The 23989-nt window shown below is 46.6% G+C and overlaps 1 protein-coding gene across 2 annotated transcripts in view; it reads right to left on the reverse strand.

Moving 5' to 3' along the window:
- The window catches only part of LOC135555057 (homer protein homolog 2-like), a 143965-nt gene that overhangs the window by 19621 nt on the left and 100355 nt on the right, over positions 1-23989 (reverse strand). For both annotated transcript variants that reach the window (XM_064987430.1, XM_064987438.1), the window contains exons 5-7: positions 14995-15134; positions 8758-8914; positions 5898-6008 (exon numbers count right to left, since the gene is read on the reverse strand). In XM_064987430.1, the coding sequence (XP_064843502.1) occupies positions 5898-6008; positions 8758-8914; positions 14995-15134 (408 nt within the window). The remainder of the gene's footprint in view (positions 1-5897; positions 6009-8757; positions 8915-14994; positions 15135-23989) is intronic.

Below are 23989 nucleotides of genomic sequence, written 5' to 3' on the forward strand. Positions count from 1 at the left end.
AGCGTTGCATTCTCCAGCTCATGTCGCAGCCAATAGCAGGCAGATACAGCGAGGCAAGTCTACATGATGACGTTATTATGGAGAAGAGACAGAATATTTTTTATTTGTGAAACTGCAATGACAAACCATCAACCATCATCTCACCAAAATCAGACCCTCAATATTTATTGGAAAGAACCATCACTGTCTACTTTCACCACCCTGTGAAATTCATCATGCTGCAAGTCATTTAATCTGTAGTCTAATAAACTGAAGTCATTTAATCTGTAGCCCAATAAACTGTGAAGTCATTTAATCTGTAGCCTAATAAACTGTGAAGTCATTTAATCTGTAGTCTAATAAACTGTGAAGTCATTTAATCTGTAGCCTAATAAACTGTGAAGTCATTTAATCTGTAGCCCAATAAACTGTGAAGTCATTTAATCTGTAGTCTAATAAACTGTGAAGTCATTTAATCTGTAGTCTAATAAACTGTGAAGTCATTTAATCTGTAGCCCAATAAACTGTGAAGTCATTTAATCTGTAGTCTAATAAACTGTGAAGTCATTTAATCTGTAGTCTAATAAACTGAAGTCATTTAATCTGTAGTCCAATAAACTGTGAAGTCATTTAATCTGTAGTCCAATAAACTGTGAAGTCATTTAATCTGTAGTCTAATAAACTGTGAAGTCATTTAATCTGTAGTCTAATAAACTGTGAAGTCATTTAATCTGTAGTCTAATAAACTGTGAAGTAATTTAATCTGTAGCCCAATAAACTGTGAAGTCATTTAATCTGTAGCCCAATAAACTGTGAAGTCATTTAATCTGTAGTCTAATAAACTGTGAAGTCATTTAATCTGTAGTCTAATAAACTGTCGTTTCCCGGGTCGTAATGGGAGGACCACACACCATAACGCGGCATGAGACTCCCAAGTTTACTTCAAAAGTATGGTAATTATTATTATTATGATGGTTATTATGATGGTTATTATTATGGTTATTATGGCTATTATGGTTATTATTATTATTATTATTATTATTATTATTATGATGATGGTTATTTATTATTATTATTATATTATTATATTATTATTATGGTAATTATGATGGTTATTTTTATTATTATATTATTATTATGGTTATTATTATTCTGATGGTTATTCTGATGGTTATTATGATGGTTATTATGATCCGGATGGTTATTATGATGGTTATTATGATGGCTATTATGATGGTTATTATGATGGTTATTATTATCCGGATGGTTATTATGATGGCTATTATGATGGTTATTATGGTGGTTATTATGGTGGTTATTATGGTGGTTATTATGGTGGTTATTATGATGGCTATTATGGTGGTTATTATGATGGCTATTATGATGGTTATTATGGTGGTTATTATGGTGGTTATTATGATGGTTATTATGATGGTTATTATGGTGGTTATTATGATGGTTATTATGATGGTTATTATGGTGGTTATTATGGTGGTTATTATGGTGGTTATTATGATGGTTATTATGGTGGTTATTATGATGGTTATTATGATGGTTATTATGATGGTTATTATGATGGTTATTATTATCCGTATGGTTATTATGGTGGTTATTATTATCCGTATGGTTATTATGGTGGTTATTATTATGGCTATTATGGTGGTTATTATGATGGCTATTATGATGGTTATTATGATGGTTATTATGGTGGTTATTATGATGGCTATTATGGTGGTTATTATGATGGCTATTATGATGGTTATTATGGTGGTTATTATGATGGCTATTATGGTGGTTATTATGGTGGCTATTATGATGGTTATTATGGTGGTTATTATGATGGTTATTATGATGGTTATTATGGTGGTTATTATGATGGTTATTATGATGGTTATTATGATGGTTATTATTATCCGGATGGTTATTATGGTGGTTATTATGGTGGTTATTATGATGGTTATTATGATGGTTATTATGATGGTTATTATTATCCGGATGGTTATTATGGTGGTTATTATGGTGGTTATTATGATGGTTATTATTATCCGGATGGTTATTATGATGGTTATTATGATGGTTATTATGATGGTTATTATTATCCGGATGGTTATTATGATGGTTATTATGATGGTTATTATTATCCGGATGGTTATTATGATGGTTATTATTATGGCTATTATGATGGTTATTATGATGGTTATTATTATGGCTATTATGATGGTTATTCTGATGGTTATTATGATGGTTATTATGATGGTTATTATGATCCTGATGGTTATTATGGTGGTTATTATGGTGGTTATTATTATGGCTATTATGATGGTTATTATGATGGTTATTATGGTGGTTATGATGATGGTTATTATGGTGGTTATTCTGGTGGTTATTCTGATGGTTATTATGGTGGTTATTATGGTGGTTATTATGGTGGTTATTATGATGGTTATTATGGTGGTTATTATGATGGTTATTATTATCCGGATGGTTATTATGGTGGTTATTATTATGGCTATTATGATGGTTATTATGATGGTTATTATGGTGGTTATTATGGTGGTTATTATGATGGTTATTATGGTGGTTATTATGATGGTTATTATGGTGGTTATTATGATGGTTATTATGATGGTTATTATGATGGTTATTATGGTGGTTATTATGGTGGTTATTATGGTGGTTATTATGATGGTTATTATGATGGTTATTATGGTGGTTATTCTGATGGTTATTATGGTGGTTATTATGGTGGTTATTATGGTGGTTATTATGATGGTTATTATGATGGTTATTATGATGGTTATTCTGATGGTTATTATGATGGTTATTATGATGGTTATTATGATGGTTATTATGATGGTTATTATTATGTTTAGTATTATGGTTATTCTGATGGTTATTATGGTGGTTATTATGATGGTTATTATGATGGTTATTATGATGGTTATTATTATGTTTAGTATTATGGTTATTATGGTGGTTATTATGATGGTTATTATGATGGTTATTATGATGGTTATTATGATGGTTATTCTGATGGTTATTATGGTGGTTATTATGATGGTTATTATGATGGTTATTATGATGGTTATTATTATGTTTAGTATTATGGTTATTCTGATGGTTATTATATAAAGGCGTTTCCACCTCCATTCATTTTATAGACACAGAAAGATCCCACCTAAAAGATCCAATGAACAAATGATTTGTCTGCATTCATACAATCGTTCCCCAAATGTCTATATACAGTATGACTTTACTGGCAGAACTGAGGATGGAAACATGGTTCCAGCTAATGAAATGTGTCTGCAGGCAGAATCAGTATTGATCCATCACCGCGGCCATGCCGGCTCAAAGCCTCATTGGGACGAACTGGAATGACTGTCAGGGTGCGTAGAAACCAGCCATCTTGGGGCCGCAGTTGCTTGGCAGCTGGTCAGAAGTGACATGGGGACGATGTTACTGGCAGACCCAGTGCCTGGGGTTCCTGGTATCATGTAGAATGACCGGGTATAGAGTCAGACCCAGTGCCTGGGGTTCCTGGTATCATGTAGAATGACCGGGTATAGAGTCAGACCCAGTGCCTGGGGTTCCTGGTATCATGTAGAATGACCGGGTATAGAGTCAGACCCAGTGCCTGGGGTTCCTGGTATCATTTAGAATGACCGGGTATAGAGTCAGACCCAGTGCCTGGGGTTCCTGGTATCATGTAGAATGACCGGGTATAGAGTCAGACCCAGTGCCTGGGGTTCCTGGTATCATGTAGAATGACCGGGTATAGAGTCAGACCCAGTGCCTGGGGTTCCTGGTATCATGTAGAATGACCGGGTATAGAGTCAGACCCAGTGCCTGGGGTTCCTGGTATCATGTAGAATGACCGGGTATAGAGTCAGACCCAGTGCCTGGGGTTCCTGGTATCATGTAGAATGACCGGGTATAGAGTCAGACCCAGTGCCTGGGGTTCCTGGTATCATGTAGAATGACCGGGTATAGAGTCAGACCCAGTGCCTGGGGTTCCTGGTATCATGTAGAATGACCGGGTATAGAGTCAGACCCAGTGCCTGGGGTTCCTGGTATCATGTAGAATGACCGGGTATAGAGTCAGACCCAGTGCCTGGGGTTCCTGGTATCATGTAGAATGACCGGGTATAGAGTCAGACCCAGTGCCTGGGGTTCCTGGTATCATTTAGAATGACCGGGTATAGAGTCAGACCCACTGCCTGGGGTTCCTGGTATCATGTAGAATGACCGGGTATAGAGTCAGACCCAGTGCCTGGGGTTCCTGGTATCATGTAGAATGACCGGGTATAGAGTCAGACCCAGTGCCTGGGGTTCCTGGTATCATGTAGAATGACCGGGTATAGAGGAGGACCCAGTGCCTGGGGTTCCTGGTATCATGTAGAATGACCGGGTATAGAGTCAGACCCAGTGCCTGGGGTTCCTGGTATCATGTAGAATGACCGGGTATAGAGTCAGACCCAGTGCCTGGGGTTCCTGGTATCATGTAGAATGACCGGGTATAGAGTCAGACCCAGTGCCTGGGGTTCCTGGTATCATGTAGAATGACCGGGTATAGAGTCAGACCCAGTGCCTGGGGTTCCTGGTATCATGTAGAATGACCGGGTATAGAGTCAGACCCAGTGCCTGGGGTTCCTGGTATCATTTAGAATGACCGGGTATAGAGTCAGACCCAGTGCCTGGGGTTCCTGGTATCATTTAGAATGACTACAGTAACATTATTAACATGGTCTTTAATAACACAACCGGGTATAGAGGAGGAGCTGACACGACCAGAGACATTTTCTCTACGCAGGAAATATTATGAATAATACACATTTTTCCCCCTTTTCTCTGAGTGTTCTTCAACAAGAAGATACAAGACCTATAAAAACACGGAAGTCAGCAATAAACTGAGGGATACTTGGTATTGATGTGACATTACACACAGAGAGAGGAGAGAGTTTATTTCACATGCTGTGGAAATGGAAATGTGGAAATCTCTCTCTCATGAGAGCTGAGAGAGAGAGAGCTGAGAGAGCTGAGAGAGAGCTGAGAGAGCAGAGAGAGAGCTGAGAGAGAGAGAGAGAGAGCTGAGAGAGAGAGAGAGAGCTGAGAGAGAGAGAGCTGAGAGCTGAGAGAGAGAGAGCGGAGGAAGAGAGCTGAGAGCTGAGAGAGACAGAGAGCGGAGGAAGAGAGAGAGTAATACTTCAGCAGATAATTGTTTTGACATCAAAGGTCCCACAACAATATCCACCTTCTATTGGATAATAATCCCCTCCTTAGGGACAGAGAAAGGTAGAGAGGAGGGGTGGAGAGAGGGGGGAGAGAGAGAGTGGGAAAGAGACAGGGAGAGAGAGAAAGGGGGAGAGAGAGGTAGAGGGGGAAAGAGAGAGAGGGGGAGAGAGACAGGTAGAGGGGGAGAGAGACAGGTAGAGGGGGAGAGAGACAGGTAGAGGGGGAAAGAGAGAGAGTGGGAAAGAGACAGGTAGAGGGGGAAAGAGACAGGTAGAGGGGGAGAGAGACAGGTAGAGGGGGAAAGAGACAGGTAGAGGGGGAAAGAGACAGGTAGAGGGGGAAAGAGACAGGTAGAGGGGAAGAGAGACAGGTAGAGGGGGAGAGAGACAGGTAGAGGGGGAGAGAGACAGGTAGAGGGGGAGAGAGACAGGTAGAGGGGGAGAGAGACAGGCAGAGGGGGAGAGAGACAGGCAGAGGGGGAGAGAGACAGGCAGAGGGGGAGAGAGACAGGCAGAGGGGGAGAGAGACAGGCAGAGGGGGAGAGAGACAGGCAAAGGGGGAGAGAGAGATAACATGTCCCTTAGGGATAATGGGGTTATATTTGCATATAGTCTGTCAGCAAAACTACAGGCTAGTCGTATGAGACTGTGTGAGTGTCTGTAAGTGTTGTGTGTGTGAGTGTCCACCTGTTCCTTGTCCTGCAGCTCCGTCTCCAGCTCCTGAACTCGTACAGTCAGCTTAGAGTTCCTCTCCTTCTCCACGTTGGCCTTTTCACACTGAGACTCCAACTCTGCTATCTACAGGAGAGAGAGGAGCAGGAGATATAGAGCAGGAGGAGAGAGGAGGAGGAGGAGAGAGAGGAGCAGGAGGAGAGAGAGAAGCAAGTGGTGGAGAGAAGAGGAGGAGGAGGAGAGAGAGGAGGAGGAGGCGGCGCAGGAGGAGAGAGAGGAGCAGGAGGAGAGAGAGGAGCAGGAGGAGAGAGAGGAGCAGGAGGAGAGAGAGGAGCAGGAGGAGAGAGAGGAGCAGGAGGAGAGAGGAGGAGGAGGAGAGAGAGGAGGAGGAGGCGGCGGCGCAGGAGGAGAGAGAGGAGGAGGAGGAGAGAGAGGAGCAGGAGGAGAGAGAGGAGCAGGAGGAGAGAGAGGAGCAGGAGGAGAGAGGAGGAGGAGGAGAGGAGCAAGAAAAGAGAGGAGCAGGAGGAGAGAGAGAAGCAAGTGGTGGAGAGAAGAGGAGGAGGAGGAGAGAGAGGAGGAGGAGGCGGCGCAGGAGGAGAGACAGGAGTAGGAGGAGAGAGAGGAGCAGGAGGAGAGAGAGGAGCAGGAGGAGAGAGAGGAGCAGGAGGAGAGAGGGGAGCAGGAGGAGAGAGGGGAGCAGGAGGAGAGAGGGGAGCAAGAGGAGGAGAGAGTGGAGCAGGAAGAGAGAGAGGAGCAGGAAAAGAGAGAGGAGCAGGAGGAGAGAGAGGAGCAGGAGGAGAGAGAGGAGCAGGAGGAGAGATCCTTGTTAGGAACTCTTAGAACCTTCCCCTGATATCAGCAGGGAACACCAGAATTATGTTCTGTATTGATGTGCATATCAGTGGAGGCTCCTCATCCTACTCAGTGAATTTCAAGTAAAATGAGGAAAACATTACAAAATGTTATCCTTTTTAGATACAACTATAGTAAATATATTCAGGTCACCAAATAACTGATTAAAAACACACCATTTTCTACAGTAGTCTCAACAGCACTCTGTAGAGTAGCACCATGGTGTAGCCGGAGGACAGCTAGCTTCTGTCCTCCTCTGGCTACATTGACTTCAATACAAAACCTAGGAGGCTCATGGTTCTCAAACCCTTACTACAATTTGTCTCTAGACCTGTGTTATAAATGTTCATTTCCAGGCCAGGTTGTAGTAGCCTCACGATGGATACAGGGAACATTTTTAACAAATCAAAAACTGAAAAATTGGGCGTGCAAAATTATTCAGCCCCTTTACTTTCAGTGCAGCAAACTCTCTCCAGAAGTTCAGTGAGGATCTCTGAATGATCCAATGTTGACCTAAATGACTAATGATGATAAATACAATCCACCTGTGTGTAATCAAGTCTCCGTATAAATGCACCTGCACTGTGATAGTCTCAGAGGTCCGTTAAAAGCGCAGAGAGCATCATGAAGAACAAGGAACACACCAGGCAGGTCCGAGATACTGTTGTGAAGAAGTTTAAAGCCGGATTTGGATACAAAAAGATTTCCCAAGCTTTAAACATCCCAAGGAGCACTGTGCAAGTGATAATATTGAAATGGAAGGAGTATCAGACCACTGCAAATCTACCAAGACCTGGCCGTCCCTCTAAACTTTCAGCTCATACAAGGAGAAGACTGATCAGAGATGCAGCCAAGAGGCCCATGATCACTCTGGATGAACTGCAGAGATCTACAGCTGAGGTGGGAGACTCTGTCCATAGGACAACAATCAGTCGTATATTGCACAAGTCTGGCCTTTATGGAAGAGTGGCAAGAAGAAAGCCATTTCTTAAAGATATCCATAAAAAGTGTCGTTTAAAGTTTGCCACAAGCCACCTGGGAGACACACCAAACATGTGGAAGAAGGTGCTCTGGTCAGACGAAACCAAAATTGAACTTTTTGGCAACAATGCAAAACGTTATGTTTGGCGTAAAAGCAACACAGCTCATCACCCTGAACACACCATACCCACTGTCAAACATGGTGGTGGCAGCATCATGGTTTGGGCCTGCTTTTCTTCAGCAGGGACAGGGAAGATGGTTAAAATTGATGGGAAGATGGATGGAGCCAAATACAGGACCATTCTGGAAGAAAACCTGATGGAGTCTGCAAAAGACCTGAGACTGGGACGGAGATTTGTCTTCCAACAAGACAATGATCCAAAACATAAAGCAAAATCTACAATGGAATGGTTCAAAAATAAACATATCCAGGTGTTAGAATGGCCAAGTCAAAGTCCAGTCCTGAATCCAATTGAGAATCTGTGGAAAGAACTGAAAACTGCTGTTCACAAATGCTCTCCATCCAACCTCACTGAGCTCGAGCTGTTTTGCAAGGAGGAATGGGAAAACATTTCAGTCTCTCGATGTGCAAAACTGATAGAGACATACCCCAAGCGACTTACAGCTGTAATCGCAGCAAAAGGTGGCGCTACAAAGTATTAACTTAAGGGGGCTGAATAATTTTGCACGCCCAATTTTTCAGTTTTTGATTTGTTAAAAAAGTTTGAAATATCCAATAAATGTCGTCCCACTTGTTGTTGATTCTTCACAAAAAAATACAGTTTTATATCTTTATGTTTGAAGCCTGAAATGTGGCAAAAGGTCGCAAAGTTCAAGGGGGCCGAATACTTTCGCAAGGCACTGTAGCTCTATGTAGGGTCCTCTATAGTGTCTATGTAGATAGCTCTATGTAGGGTCCTCTATAGTGTCTATATAGATAGCTCTACGTAGAGTCCTCTATAGTGTCTCTATGTCGATAGCTCTATGTAGGGTCCTCTATAGTGTCTATATAGATAGCTCTACGTAGGCTCCTCTATAGTACCTTTTCCCTCAACGTGTCGCTCTCCTCCTTGCAGGTGTTGAGTTGTTTCTTCCAGATCTCTACGTTAGCGGAGGACTCCGTTAGCGCGTCTACCAGCCGAGCATTACTGTCCCGTAGAGTCTGGAGCTCTGTCTCCAACTTCTTAGCATTGGTGTTACTGGGAGGAGAAAGAAAGAGAAGAGAGAGAGAGGGGGGAGGGAGAAGAGAGAGAGAGAAAGAGAAGAGAGGGAGAAGAGAGAAGAGAGAGGGAAGAGAGAGAGAAGAGAGAGAGAGAAGAGAGAGAGAGGGAGAAGAGAGAGAGGGAGAAGAGAGAGGGGGAGAAGAGAGAGAGAGGGAGAAGAGAGAGGGGGAGAAGAGAGAGAGAGGAAGAAGAGTGAGAGAAAAGAGAAGAGAGATAAGAGAGATGGAGAGAGAAAAGAAGAGAGGGAGGGAGAAGAGAGGGAGAAGAGAGAGAGAGAAGAGAGGGAGAAGAGAGGGAGAAGAGAGAGGGAGAAGAGAGGGAGGGAGAAGAGAGAGAGAGGGAGAAGAGAGAGAGAGGGAGAAGAGAGAGAGAGAGAGAGAAGAGAGAGAGAGAAGAGAGAGAGGGAGGAGAGAGAGAGAGGAAGAAGAGAGCGAGAGAAAAGAGAAGAGAGATGGAGAGAGAAAAGAAGAGAGGAAGGGAGAAGAGAGGGAGAAGAGAGAGAGGAGAGGGAGGGAGGAGAGGGAGAAGAGACAGAGAGGGAGAAGAGAGAAAGAGGGAGAAGAGAGAGAGAGGGAGAAGAGAGAGAGGGAGAAGAGAGGGAGAAGAGAGGGAGAAGAGAGGGAGGAGAGAGAGGGAGAAGAGAGAGAGGGAGAAGAGAGAGAGGGAGAAGAGAGAGGGAGAAGAGAGAGAGAGAGAAGAGAGAGAGAAGAGAGAGAGGAGAGAGGGAGAAGAGAGAGGGAGAAGAGAGAGAGGAGAGAGGGAGAAGAGAGAGAGGAGAGAGGGAGAAGAGGGAGGGAGAAGAGGGAGGGAGAAGAGGGAGGGAGAAGAGGGAGGGAGAAGAGGGAGAGGGAGAAGAGGGAGAAGAGAGGGAGAAGAGAGATAGAGAAGAGAGGGAGGGAAAAGAGAGGGAGAGAAGAGAGGGAGAGAAGAGAGAGAGGGAAGAGAGAGAGAGAAGAGAGAGAGAGACAAGAGAGGAGAGGGAGAAGAGAGAAGAGAGAGAGGAGGGAGAAGAGAGGGAGGAGAGAGAGAGAGATGGAGAGAAGAGAAGAGAGAGGGAGGAGAGAGAGAGATGGAGAGAAGAGAAGAGAGAGAGGGAGGAGAGAGAGAGAGAAGAGAGAGATGGAGAGGGAGGGAGAAGAGAAGAGAGAGGGAGAGAGTGGGGGGAGAGAGGGAGAGAGTGGGGGAGTGAGTGGGAGGAGAAATAGATTAATGTTTTCAAAGTAATTTAGGGTCAAAACCTACCAATATGCATATAAAGAAGTCACATGGTTCTTTCAGTGTGCATGGCTGGTTCTTTCAGTGTGCATGGCTGGTTCTTTCAGTGTGCATGGCTGGTTCTTTCAGTGTGCATGGCTGGTTGGGTGGGGTAAATCGAGCTCCATACTAACAAATGCAGACAAACCCGTACCACCACATTCTACAATCAACAATCTTTCTTCACTGCTCTCAGCAGACTGTAGTCCATGGACTGATCCCTTCCACCTCTCTGCACTGATACCTTCCATCTCTCTGCACTGATCCCTTCCATCTCTCTGCACTGATCCCTTCCATCTCTCTGCACTGATACCTTCCATCTCTCTGCACTGATCCCTTCCATCTCTCTGCACTGATACCTTCCATCTCTCTGCACTGATACCTTCCATCTCTCTGCAGCCAGCTGATACCTTCCATCTCTCTGCACTGATACCTTCCATCTCTCTGCACCGATACCTTCCATCTCTCTGCACCGATACCTTCCACCTCTCTGCACCGATACCTTCCACCTCTCTGCACCGATACCTTCCATCTCTCTGCACTGATCCCTTCCATCTCTCTGCACTGATCCCTTCCATCTCTCTGCACTGATACCTTCCATCTCTCTGCACTGATACCTTCCATCTCTCTGCACTGATACCTTCCATCTCTCTGCACTGATACCTTCCATCTCTCTGCACTGATACCTTCCATCTCTCTGCACTGATACCTTCCATCTCTCTGCAGCCAGCTGATACCTTCCATCTCTCTGCACTGATACCTTCCATCTCTCTGCACCGATACCTTCCATCTCTCTGCACCGATACCTTCCACCTCTCTGCACCGATACCTTCCACCTCTCTGCACCGATACCTTCCATCTCTCTGCACCGATACCTTCCACCTCTCTGCACCGATACCTTCCACCTCTCTGCACCGATACCTTCCACCTCTCTGCACCGATACCTTCCACCTCTCTGCACCGATACCTTCCATCTCTCTGCACTGATACCTTCCATCTCTCTGCACTGATACCTTCCATCTCTCTGCACTGATACCTTCCATCTCTCTGCACTGATACCTTCCATCTCTCTGCACCGATACCTTCCACCTCTCTGCACCGATACCTTCCACCTCTCTGCACCGATACCTTCCACCTCTCTGCACCGATACCTTCCATCTCTCTGCACCGATACCTTCCATCTCTCTGCACTGATACCTTCCATCTCTCTGCACCGATACCTTCCATCTCTCTGCACTGATACCTTCCATCTCTCTGCACCGATACCTTCCATCTCTCTGCACTGATCCCCTCCCTCCTTACCTCTCCCCCTCCCTCCTTACCTCTCCCCCTCCCTCCTTACCTCTCCCCCTCACCTCTCCCCCTCCCCCCCTTACCCCCCCCCTCCCTCCTCACCCCCTACCTCTCCCCCTCCCCCTACCTCTCCCCCTCCCCCCTTACCCTCCCCCTCCCCCTTACCTCTCCCCCTCCCCCTTACCTCTCCCCCTCCCCCCCCTCCCTCTCCCCCTCCCTCCCTCCTTACCTCTCCCCTCCCCCTTACCTCTCCCCCTCCCCCTTACCTCTCCCCCTCCCCCTTACCTCTCCCCTCCCCCTTACCCCTCCCCCCTCCCTCCTTACCCCTCCCCCTCCCTCCTTACCTCTCCCCCCCCTCCCTCCCCTCCTTACCTCTCCCCCTCCCTCCTTACCTCTCCCCCTCCCCCTTACCTCTCCCCCTCCCCCTTACCTCTCCCCCTCACCTCTCCCCCTCCCCCCTTACCTCCCCCCTCCCTCCTCACCCCCTACCTCTCCCCCTCCCCCCTACCTCTCCCCCTCCCCCTTACCTCTCCCCCTCCCCCTTACCTCTCCCCCTCCCCCTTACCTCTCCCCCTCCCTCCCTCCTTACCTCTCCCCCTCCCTCCTTACCTCTCCCCCTCCCCCTTACCTCTCCCCCCTCCCCCTTACCTCTCCCCTCCCCCCTTACCTCTCCCCCTCCCCCTTACCTCTCCCCCTCCCCCTTACCTCTCCCCCCTCCCCCTTACCTCTCCCCCCCCCCTCCCTCCTTACCTCTCCCCCCCTCCCTCCCTCCTTACCTCTTACCTCCCTTACCTCTCCCCCCTCCCCCTTACCTCTCCCCTCCCTCCTTACCTCTCCCCTCCCCCCTTACCTCTCCCCCTCCCCCTTACCTCTCCCCCTCACCTCTCTCCCCCTCCCCCCTTACCTCCCCCCCTCCCTCCTCACCCCTACCTCTCCCCCTCCCCCTTACCTCTCCCCCTCCCCTTACCTCTCCCCCTCCCCCCTTACCTCTCCCCCCCCCCTTACCTCTCCCCTCCCCTTACCTCTCCCCCTCCCCCTTACCTCTCCCCTCCCCCTTACCTCTCCCCCCTCCCCCCTTACCTCTCCCCCTCCCCCTTACCCTCCCCCTCCCTCCCTCCTTACCTCCCCCTCCCTCCTTACCTCCCCCTCCCCCTTACCTCTCCCCCTCCCCCTTACCTCTCCCCCTCCCCCTTACCTCTCCCCCTCCCCCTCCCTCCTTACCTCTCCCCCCTCCCTCCCTCCTTACCTCTCCCCCTCCCTCCTTACCTCTCCCCCTCCCCTTACCCTCCCCCTCCCCCTTACCTCTCCCCCTCCCCCTTACCTCTCCCCCCCCCCCCTCCCTCCCTCCTTACCCTCCCCCTCCCCCTCCCCCTCCCCCTCCCCCTTACCTCCCCCCCCTTACCTCCCCCTCCCCCTTACCTCTCCCCCTCCCCCTCCCTCCTTACCTCTCCCCCCCCCCTCCCTCCCTCCTTACCTCTCCCCCTCCCCCTTACCTCCCCCCTCCCTCCTTACCCTCCCCCTCCCTCCTTACCTCCCCCTCCCCCTCCCCCTCCCTCCTTAACCCCCCCCTTACCTCTCCCCTCCCTCCTTACCTCTCCCCCCCCCCTCCCTCCTTACCTCTCCCCCTCCCTCCTTACCTCTCCCCCTCCCTCCTCACCTCTCCCCTCCCTCCTTACCTCTCCCCCTCACCTCTCCCCCTCCCCCTTACCTCTCCCCCTCCCTCCTCACCCCCTACCTCTCCCCCTCCCCCTTACCTCTCCCCCTCCCCCCTTACCTCTCCCCCTCCCCCTTACCTCTCCCCCTCCCCCCTTACCTCTCCCCCTCCCCCTTACCTCTCCCCCTCCCCCTTACCTCTCCCCTCCCCCTTACCTCTCCCCCTCCCTCCCTCCTTACCTCTCCCCCTCCCTCCTTACCTCCCCCCTCCCCCTTACCTCTCCCCCTCCCCCTTACCTCTCCCCCTCCCCCCTTACCTCTCCCCCTCCCCCTCCCTCCTTACCTCTCCCCCCTCCCTCCCTCCTTACCTCTCCCCTCCCCCTCCCTCCTTACCTCTCCCCCCTCCCTCCCTCCTTACCTCTTACCTCCCTTACCTCTCCCCCTCCCCCTTACCTCTCCCCCTCCCCCTTACCTCTCCCCCTCCCCCCTTACCTCTCCCCCTCCCCCCTACCTCCCCCCCCCCTCCCTCCCTCCTTACCTCTCCCCCTCCCTCCTTACCTCTCCCCTCCCCCTTACCTCTCCCCCTCCCCCTTACCTCTCCCCCTCACCTCTCCCCCTCCCCCTTACCTCCCCCCTCCCTCCTCACCCCCTACCTCTCCCCCTCCCCCTACCTCTCCCCCTCCCCCTTACCTCCTCTCCCCCTCCCTCCCTCCTTACCTCTCCCCCTCCCCCCTCCCTCCTTACCTCTCCCCCCCCTCCCTCCCTCCTTACCTCTTACCTCCCTTACCTCTCCCCCTCCCCCCTTACCTCTCCCCCCCCCCCCTTACCTCTCCCCCTCCCCCTTACCTCTCCCCCTCCCCCCTTACCTCTCCCCTCCCCCTTACCTCTCCCCCTCCCCCTTACCTCTCCCCTCCCCCTTACCTCTCCCCCTCCCCCTTACCTCTCCCCCTCCCCCTTACCTCTCCCCTCCCCCTTACCTCTCCCCCTCCCCCTTATCTCTCCCCCTCCCCCTTACCTCTCCCCCCCCCCCTCCCTCCTTACCTCTCCCCCTCCCTCCCTCCTTACCTCTCCCCCTCCCCCTTACCTCTCCCCCTCCCCCTTACCTCTCCCCCTCCCCCTTACCTCTCCCCTCCCCCTCCCTCCTTACCTCTCCCCCCCTCCCTCCCTCCTTACCTCTCCCCCTCCCTCCTTACCTCTCCCCTCCCCCCTTACCTCTCCCCTCCCCCTTACCTCTCCCCCTCCCCCTTACCTCTCCCCTCCCCCTTACCTCTCCCCTCCCCCCTCCCTCCCTCCTTACCTCTCCCCCTCCCCCTTACCTCTCCCCCTTACCTCTCCCCCTCCCCCTTACCTCTCCCCCTCCCCCTTACCTCTCCCCCTCCCCCTCCCCCTCCTTACCTCTACCCCCCCCCTCCCTCCCTCCTTACCTCTCCCCCTCCCCCTTACCTCTCCCCCTTACCTCTCCCCCCTCCCTCCTTACCTCTCCCCCTCCCTCCTTACCTCTCCCCCTCCCCCTCCCCCCTCACTCCTTAACCCCCCCCTTACCTCTCCCCCTCCCTCCTTACCTCTCCCCTCCCCCTCCCTCCTTACCTCTCCCCCTCCCTCCTTACCTCTCCCCCTCCCTCCCTCACCTCTCCCCCTCCCTCCTTACCTCTCCCCCTCCCTCCTCACCTCTCCCCCTCCCTCCTCACCTCTCCCCCTCCCTCCTCACCTCTGTTCCACAGTGGTCTTGAGTTTGTCGTTCTCGCTCATCAGAGCTGCGGTCTCCGGCCCTCCTTACCTCTCCCCCTCCCCCCTCCCTCCTTACCTCTCCCCTTACCTCTCCCCCTCCCTCCTTACCTCTCCCCCTCCCTCCTCACCTCTGTTCCACAGTGGTCTTGAGTTTGTCGTTCTCGCTCATCAGCGCTGCGGTCTCCGGCCCTCCATGGGAGATCTTCTCATCGTCCGTCCCGTTGATGCTGGAGGCCTGGGTGGACGAGGGGGTCTCACGACCCGACTCCTGGATGAGGGGGAGGACGAGGAGAATTTATCATGTCAGATACAGGAGGATGATTCTGCTTCATAGAGCTGAGTCAGACTCCTGCCACCTGCCGACAGTCAGATAGTAACAGCTAGTTAGTACTGAGTCAGACTCCTGCCATCTGCCGACAGTCAGATAGTAACAGCTAGTTAGTACTGAGCAGCTCTGAAACGCCATGTAGTTATAGTAACAGTCAGATAGTAACAGCTAGTTAGTACTGAGCAGCTCTGAAACACCATGTAGTTATAGTAACAGCTAGTTAGTACTGAGCAGCTCTGAAACACCATGTCGTTATAGTAACAGCTAGTTAGTACTGAGCAGCTCTGAAACGCCATGTCGTTATAGTAACAGTCAGATAGTAACAGCTAGTTAGTACTGAGCAGCTCTGAAACACCATGTAGTTATAGTAACAGCTAGTTAGTACTGAGCAGCTCTGAAACACCATGTCGTTATAGTAACAGCTAGTTAGTACTGAGCAGCTCTGAAACGCCATGTCGTTATAGTAACAGTCAGATAGTAACAGCTAGTTAGTACTGAGCAGCTCTGAAACGCCATGTCGTTATAGTAACAGCTAGTTAGTACTGAGCAGCTCTGAAACGCCATGTCGTTATAGTAACAGCTAGTTAGTACTGAGCAGCTCTGAAACGCCATGTCGTTATAGTAACAGCTAGTTAGTACTGAGCAGCTCTGAAACACCATGTCGTTATAGTAACAGTCAGATAGTAACAGCTAGTTAGTACTGAGCAGCTCTGAAACACCATGTCGTTATAGTAACAGCTAGTTAGTACTGAGCAGCTCTGAAACGCCATGTAGTTATAGTAACAGCTAGTTAGTACTGAGCAGCTCTGAAACGCCATGTCGTTATAGTAACAGCTAGTTAGTACTGAGCAGCTCTGAAACACCATGTCGTTATAGTAACAGTCAGATAGTACTGAGCAGCTCTGAAACACCATGTAGTTATAGTAACAGCTAGTTAGTACTGAGCAGCTCTGAAACGCCATGTCGTTATAGTAACAGCTAGTTAGTACTGAGCAGCTCTGAAACGCCATGTTGTTATAGTAACAGCTAGTTAGTACTGAGCAGCTCTGAAACGCCATGTCGTTATAGTAACAGTCAGATAGTAACAGCTAGTTAGTACTGAGCAGCTCTGAAACGCCATGTCGTTATAGTAACAGCTAGTTAGTACTGAGCAGCTCTGAAACGCCATGTCGTTATAGTAACAGCTAGTTAGTACTGAGCAGCTCTGAAACGCCATGTCGTTATAGTAACAGCTAGTTAGTACTGAGCAGCTCTGAAACACCATGTCGTTATAGTAACAGTCAGATAGTAACAGCTAGTTAGTACTGAGCAGCTCTGAAACACCATGTCGTTATAGTAACAGCTAGTTAGTACTGAGCAGCTCTGAAACGCCATGTAGTTATAGTAACAGCTAGTTAGTACTGAGCAGCTCTGAAACGCCATGTCGTTATAGTAACAGCTAGTTAGTACTGAGCAGCTCTGAAACACCATGTCGTTATAGTAACAGTCAGATAGTACTGAGCAGCTCTGAAACACCATGTAGTTATAGTAACAGCTAGTTAGTACTGAGCAGCTCTGAAACGCCATGTCGTTATAGTAACAGCTAGTTAGTACTGAGCAGCTCTGAAACGCCATGTTGTTATAGTAACAGCTAGTTAGTACTGAGCAGCTCTGAAACGCCATGTCGTTATAGTAACAGCTAGTTAGTACTGAGCAGCTCTGAAACGCCATGTCGTTATAGTAACAGCTAGTTAGTACTGAGCAGCTCTGAAACGCCATGTCGTTATAGTAACAGCTAGATAGTACTGAGCAGCTCTGAAACACCATGTCGTTATAGTAACAGCTAGTTAGTACTGAGCAGCTCTGAAACACCATGTCGTTATAGTAACAGCTAGTTAGTACTGACCAGTTCTGAAACACCATGTCGTTATAGTAACAGTCAGATAGTAACAGCTAGTTAGTACTGAGCAGCTCTGAAACACCATGTCGTTATAGTAACAGTCAGATAGTACTGAGCAGCTCTGAAACACCATGTAGTTATAGTAACAGCTAGTTAGTACTGAGCAGCTCTGAAACGCCATGTCGTTATAGTAACAGCTAGTTAGTACTGAGCAGCTCTGAAACGCCATGTTGTTATAGTAACAGCTAGTTAGTACTGAGCAGCTCTGAAACGCCATGTCGTTATAGTAACAGCTAGTTAGTACTGAGCAGCTCTGAAACGCCATGTCGTTATAGTAACAGCTAGTTAGTACTGAGCAGCTCTGAAACGCCATGTCGTTATAGTAACAGCTAGATAGTACTGAGCAGCTCTGAAACACCATGTCGTTATAGTAACAGCTAGTTAGTACTGAGCAGCTCTGAAACACCATGTCGTTATAGTAACAGCTAGTTAGTACTGACCAGTTCTGAAACACCATGTCGTTATAGTAACAGTCAGATAGTAACAGCTAGTTAGTACTGAGCAGCTCTGAAACACCATGTCGTTATAGTAACAGTCAGATAGTAACAGCTAGTTAGTACTGAGTAGCTCTGAAACACCATGTAGTTATAGTAACAGTCAGATAGTAACAGCTAGTTAGTACTGAGTAGCTCTGAAACACCATGTAGTTATAGTAACAGCTAGTTAGTACTGACCAGCTCTGAAACACCATGTCGTTATAGTAACAGTCAGATAGTAACAGCTAGTTAGTACTGACCAGCTCTGAAACACCATGTAGTTATAGTAACAGCTAGTTAGTACTGACCAGCTCTGAAACACCATGTCGTTATAGTAACAGTCAGATAGTAACAGGTAGTTAGTACTGACCAGCTCTGAAACACCATGTCGTTATAGTAACAGTCAGATAGTAACAGCTAGTTAGTACTAAGCAGCTCTGAAACGCCATGTAGTTATAGTAACAGTCAGATAGTAACAGCTAGTTAGTACTGACCAGCTCTGAAACACCATGTCGTTATAGTAACAGCTAGTTAGTACTAAGCAGCTCTGAAACACCATGTAGTTATAGTAACAGCTCTAGTTAGTACTGAGCAGCTCTGAAACACCATGTCGTTATAGTAACAGCTAGTTAGTACTGACCAGCTCTGAAACACCATGTAGTTATAGTAACAGCTAGTTAGTACTGAGCAGCTCTGAAACGCCATGTCGTTATAGTAACAGCTAGTTAGTACTGACCAGCTCTGAAACACCATGTCGTTATAGTAACAGCTAGTTAGCACTGACCAGCTCTGAAACACCATGTCGTTATAGTAACAGTCAGATATTAACAGCTAGTTAGTACTGAGCAGCTCTGAAACGCCATGTAGTTATAGTAACAGCTAGTTAGTACTGAGCAGCTCTGAAACACCATGTCGTTATAGTAACAGTCAGATAGTAACAGCTAGTTAGTACTGAGCAGCTCTGAAAAGCCATGTAGTTAAAGTAACAGCTAGTTAGTACTGAGCAGCTCTGAAACACCATGTCGTTATAGTAACAGTCAGATAGTAACAGCTAGTTAGTACTGAGCAGCTCTGAAACACCATGTCGTTATAGTAACAGTCAGATAGTAACAGCTAGTTAGTACTGAGCAGCTCTGAAACGCCATGTAGTTATAGTAACAGCTAGTTAGTACTGAGCAGCTCTGAAACACCATGTCGTTATAGTAACAGTCAGATAGTAACAGCTAGTTAGTACTGAGCAGCTCTGAAACACCATGTCGTTATAGTAACAGTCAGATAGTAACAGCTAGTTAGTACTGAGCAGCTCTGAAACGCCATGTCGTTATAGTAACAGCTAGTTAGTACTGAGCAGCTCTGAAACACCATGTCGTTATAGTAACAGTCAGATAGTAACAGCTAGTTAGTACTGAGCAGCTCTGAAACACCATGTCGTTATAGTAACAGTCAGATAGTAATAGCTAGTTAGTACTGAGCAGCTCTGAAACGCCATGTCGTTATAGTAACAGTCAGATAGTAACAGCTAGTTAGTACTGAGCAGCTCTGAAACGCCATGTCGTTATAGTAACAGTCAGATAGTAACAGCTAGTTAGTACTGAGCAGCTCTGAAACACCATGTCGTTATAGTAACAGTCAGATAGTAACAGCTAGTTAGTACTGAGCAGCTCTGAAACGCCATGTCGTTATAGTAACAGTCAGATAGTAACAGCTAGTTAGTACTGAGCAGCTCTGAAACGCCATGTTGTTATAGTAACAGCTAGTTAGTACTGAGCAGCTCTGAAACACCATGTCGTTATAGTAACAGCTAGTTAGTACTGACCAGCTCTGAAACACCATGTAGTTATAGTAACAGTCAGATAGTAACAGCTAGTTAGTACTGAGCAGCTCTGAAACGCCATGTCGTTATAGTAACAGCTAGTTAGTACTGAGCAGCTCTGAAACACCATGTAGTTATAGTAACAGCTAGTTAGTACTGAGCAGCTCTGAAACACCATGTAGTTATAGTAACAGCTAGTTAGTACTGACCAGCTCTGAAACACCATGTCGTTATAGTAACAGCTAGTTAGTACTGAGCAGCTCTGAAACACCATGTAGTTATAGTAACAGCTAGTTAGTACTGACCAGCTCTGAAACACCATGGAGTTATAGTAACAGCTAGTTAGTACTGACCAGCTCTGAAACACCATGTCGTTATAGTAACAGTCAGATAGTAACAGCTAGTTAGTACTGAGCAGCTCTGAAACACCATGTAGTTATAGTAACAGCTAGTTAGTACTGAGCAGCTCTGAAACACCATGTAGTTATAGTAACAGCTAGTTAGTACTGAGCAGCTCTGAAACACCATGTTGTTATAGTAACAGTCAGATAGTAACAGCTAGTTAGTACTGAGCAGCTCTGAAACACCATGTCGTTATAGTAACAGTCAGATAGTAACAGCTAGTTAGTACTGAGCAGCTCTGAAACACCATGTCGTTATAGTAACAGCTAGTTAGTACTAAGCAGCTCTGAAACACCAAGTCGTTATAGTAACAGTCAGATAGTAACAGCTAGTTAGTACTAAGCAGCTCTGAAACACCATGTAGTTATAGTAACAGTCAGATAGTAACAGCTAGTTAGTACTGAGCAGCTCTGAAACACCATGTAGTTATAGTAACAGTCAGATAGTAACAGCTAGTTAGTACTGAGCAGCTCTGAAACACCATGTAGTTATAGTAACAGTCAGATAGTAACAGCTAGTTAGTACTGAGCAGCTCTGAAACACCATGTAGTTATAGTAACAGTCAGATAGTAACAGCTAGTTAGTACTGAGCAGCTCTGAAACACCATGTCGTTATAGTAACAGTCAGATAGTAACAGCTAGTTAGTACTGAGCAGCTCTGAAACGCCATGTCGTTATAGTAACAGTCAGATAGTAACAGCTAGTTAGTACTGAGCAGCTCTGAAACGCCATGTCGTTATAGTAACAGTCAGATAGTAACAGCTAGTTAGTACTGAGCAGCTCTGAAACACCATGTCGTTATAGTAACAGTCAGATAGTAACAGCTAGTTAGTACTGAGCAGCTCTGAAACGCCATGTCGTTATAGTAACAGCTAGTTAGTACTGAGCAGCTCTGAAACACCATGTCGTTATAGTAACAGCTAGTTAGTACTGACCAGCTCTGAAACACCATGTAGTTATAGTAACAGTCAGATAGTAACAGCTAGTTAGTACTGAGCAGCTCTGAAACGCCATGTCGTTATAGTAACAGTCAGATAGTAACAGCTAGTTAGTACTGAGCAGCTCTGAAACACCATGTAGTTATAGTAACAGCTAGTTAGTACTGAGCAGCTCTGAAACACCATGTAGTTATAGTAACAGCTAGTTAGTACTGACCAGCTCTGAAACACCATGTCGTTATAGTAACAGCTAGTTAGTACTGAGCAGCTCTGAAACACCATGTAGTTATAGTAACAGCTAGTTAGTACTGAGCAGCTCTGAAACACCATGGAGTTATAGTAACAGCTAGTTAGTACTGACCAGCTCTGAAACACCATGTCGTTATAGTAACAGTCAGATAGTAACAGCTAGTTAGTACTGAGCAGCTCTGAAACACCATGTCGTTATAGTAACAGCTAGTTAGTACTGAGCAGCTCTGAAACACCATGTAGTTATAGTAACAGCTAGTTAGTACTGAGCAGCTCTGAAACACCATGTTGTTATAGTAACAGTCAGATAGTAACAGCTAGTTAGTACTGAGCAGCTCTGAAACACCATGTCGTTATAGTAACAGTCAGATAGTAACAGCTAGTTAGTACTGAGCAGCTCTGAAACACCATGTCGTTATAGTAACAGCTAGTTAGTACTAAGCAGCTCTGAAACACCAAGTCGTTATAGTAACAGTCAGATAGTAACAGCTAGTTAGTACTAAGCAGCTCTGAAACACCATGTAGTTATAGTAACAGTCAGATAGTAACAGCTAGTTAGTACTGAGCAGCTCTGAAACACCATGTAGTTATAGTAACAGTCAGATAGTAACAGCTAGTTAGTACTGAGCAGCTCTGAAACACCATGTAGTTATAGTAACAGTCAGATAGTAACAGCTAGTTAGTACTGAGCAGCTCTGAAACACCATGTAGTTATAGTAACAGTCAGATAGTAACAGCTAGTTAGTACTGAGCAGCTCTGAAACACCATGTCGTTATAGTAACAGTCAGATAGTAACAGCTAGTTAGTACTGAGCAGCTCTGAAACGCCATGTCGTTATAGTAACAGTCAGATAGTAACAGCTAGTTAGTACTGAGCAGCTCTGAAACACCATGTCGTTATAGTAACAGTCAGATAGTAACAGCTAGTTAGTACTGAGCAGCTCTGAAACGCCATGTCGTTATAGTAACAGCTAGTTAGTACTGAGCAGCTCTGAAACACCATGTCGTTATAGTAACAGCTAGTTAGTACTGACCAGCTCTGAAACACCATGTAGTTATAGTAACAGTCAGATAGTAACAGCTAGTTAGTACTGAGCAGCTCTGAAACGCCATGTCGTTATAGTAACAGTCAGATAGTAACAGCTAGTTAGTACTGAGCAGCTCTGAAACACCATGTAGTTATAGTAACAGCTAGTTAGTACTGAGCAGCTCTGAAACACCATGTAGTTATAGTAACAGCTAGTTAGTACTGACCAGCTCTGAAACACCATGTCGTTATAGTAACAGCTAGTTAGTACTGAGCAGCTCTGAAACACCATGTAGTTATAGTAACAGCTAGTTAGTACTGACCAGCTCTGAAACACCATGGAGTTATAGTAACAGCTAGTTAGTACTGACCAGCTCTGAAACACCATGTCGTTATAGTAACAGTCAGATAGTAACAGCTAGTTAGTACTGAGCAGCTCTGAAACACCATGTAGTTATAGTAACAGCTAGTTAGTACTGAGCAGCTCTGAAACACCATGTAGTTATAGTAACAGCTAGTTAGTACTGAGCAGCTCTGAAACAACATGTCGTTATAGTAACAGTCAGATAGTAACAGCTAGTTAGTACTGAGCAGCTCTGAAACACCATGTCGTTATAGTAACAGCTAGTTAGTACTGACCAGCTCTGAAACACCATGTAGTTATAGTAACAGTCAGATAGTAACAGCTAGTTAGTACTGAGCAGCTCTGAAACACCATGTAGTTATAGTAACAGTCAGATAGTAACAGCTAGTTAGTACTGAGCAGCTCTGAAACACCATGTCGTTATAGTAACAGCTAGTTAGTACTAAGCAGCTCTGAAACACCAAGTCGTTATAGTAACAGTCAGATAGTAACAGCTAGTTAGTACTAAGCAGCTCTGAAACACCATGTAGTTATAGTAACAGTCAGATAGTAACAGCTAGTTAGTACTGAGCAGCTCTGAAACACCATGTAGTTATAGTAACAGTCAGATAGTAACAGCTAGTTAGTACTGAGCAGCTCTGAAACACAATGTAGTTATAGTAACAGTCAGATAGTAACAGCTAGTTAGTACTGACCAGCTCTGAAACACCATGTAGTTATAGTAACAGCTAGTTAGTACTGACCAGCTCTGAAACACCATGTCGTTATAGTAACAGTCAGATAGTAACAGCTAGTTAGTACTGAGCAGCTCTGAAACACCATGTCGTTATAGTAACAGTCAGATAGTAACAGCTAGTTAGTACTGAGCAGCTCTGAAACGCCATGTCGTTATAGTAACAGTCAGATAGTAACAGCTAGTTAGTACTGAGCAGCTCTGAAACACCATGTCGTTATAGTAACAGCTAGTTAGTACTGACCAGCTCTGAAACACCATGTCGTTATAGTAACAGTCAGATAGTAACAGCTAGTTAGTACTGAGCAGCTCTGAAACGCCATGTCGTTATAGTAACAGCTAGTTAGTACTGACCAGCTCTGAAACACCATGTAGTTATAGTAACAGCTAGTTAGTACTGAGCAGCTCTGAAACACCATGTTGTTATAGTAACAGCTAGTTAGTACTGAACAGCTCTGAAACACCATGTAGTTATAGTAACAGCTAGTTAGTACTGACCAGCTCTGAAACACCATGTCGTTATAGTAACAGTCAGATAGTAACAGCTAGTTAGTACTGAGCAGCTCTGAAACACCATGTAGTTATAGTAACAGCTAGTTAGTACTGAGCAGCTCTGAAACACCATGTAGTTATAGTAACAGCTAGTTAGTACTGAGCAGCTCTGAAACACCATGTTGTTATAGTAACAGTCAGATAGTAACAGCTAGTTAGTACTGAGCAGCTCTGAAACACCATGTCGTTATAGTAACAGTCAGATAGTAACAGCTAGTTAGTACTGAGCAGCTCTGAAACACCATGTCGTTATAGTAACAGCTAGTTAGTACTAAGCAGCTCTGAAACACCAAGTCGTTATA

This window comes from Oncorhynchus masou, chromosome 2, assembly GCF_036934945.1.
Source record: "Oncorhynchus masou masou isolate Uvic2021 chromosome 2, UVic_Omas_1.1, whole genome shotgun sequence".
NCBI classification, from domain to species: Eukaryota; Metazoa; Chordata; class Actinopteri; order Salmoniformes; family Salmonidae; genus Oncorhynchus; species Oncorhynchus masou.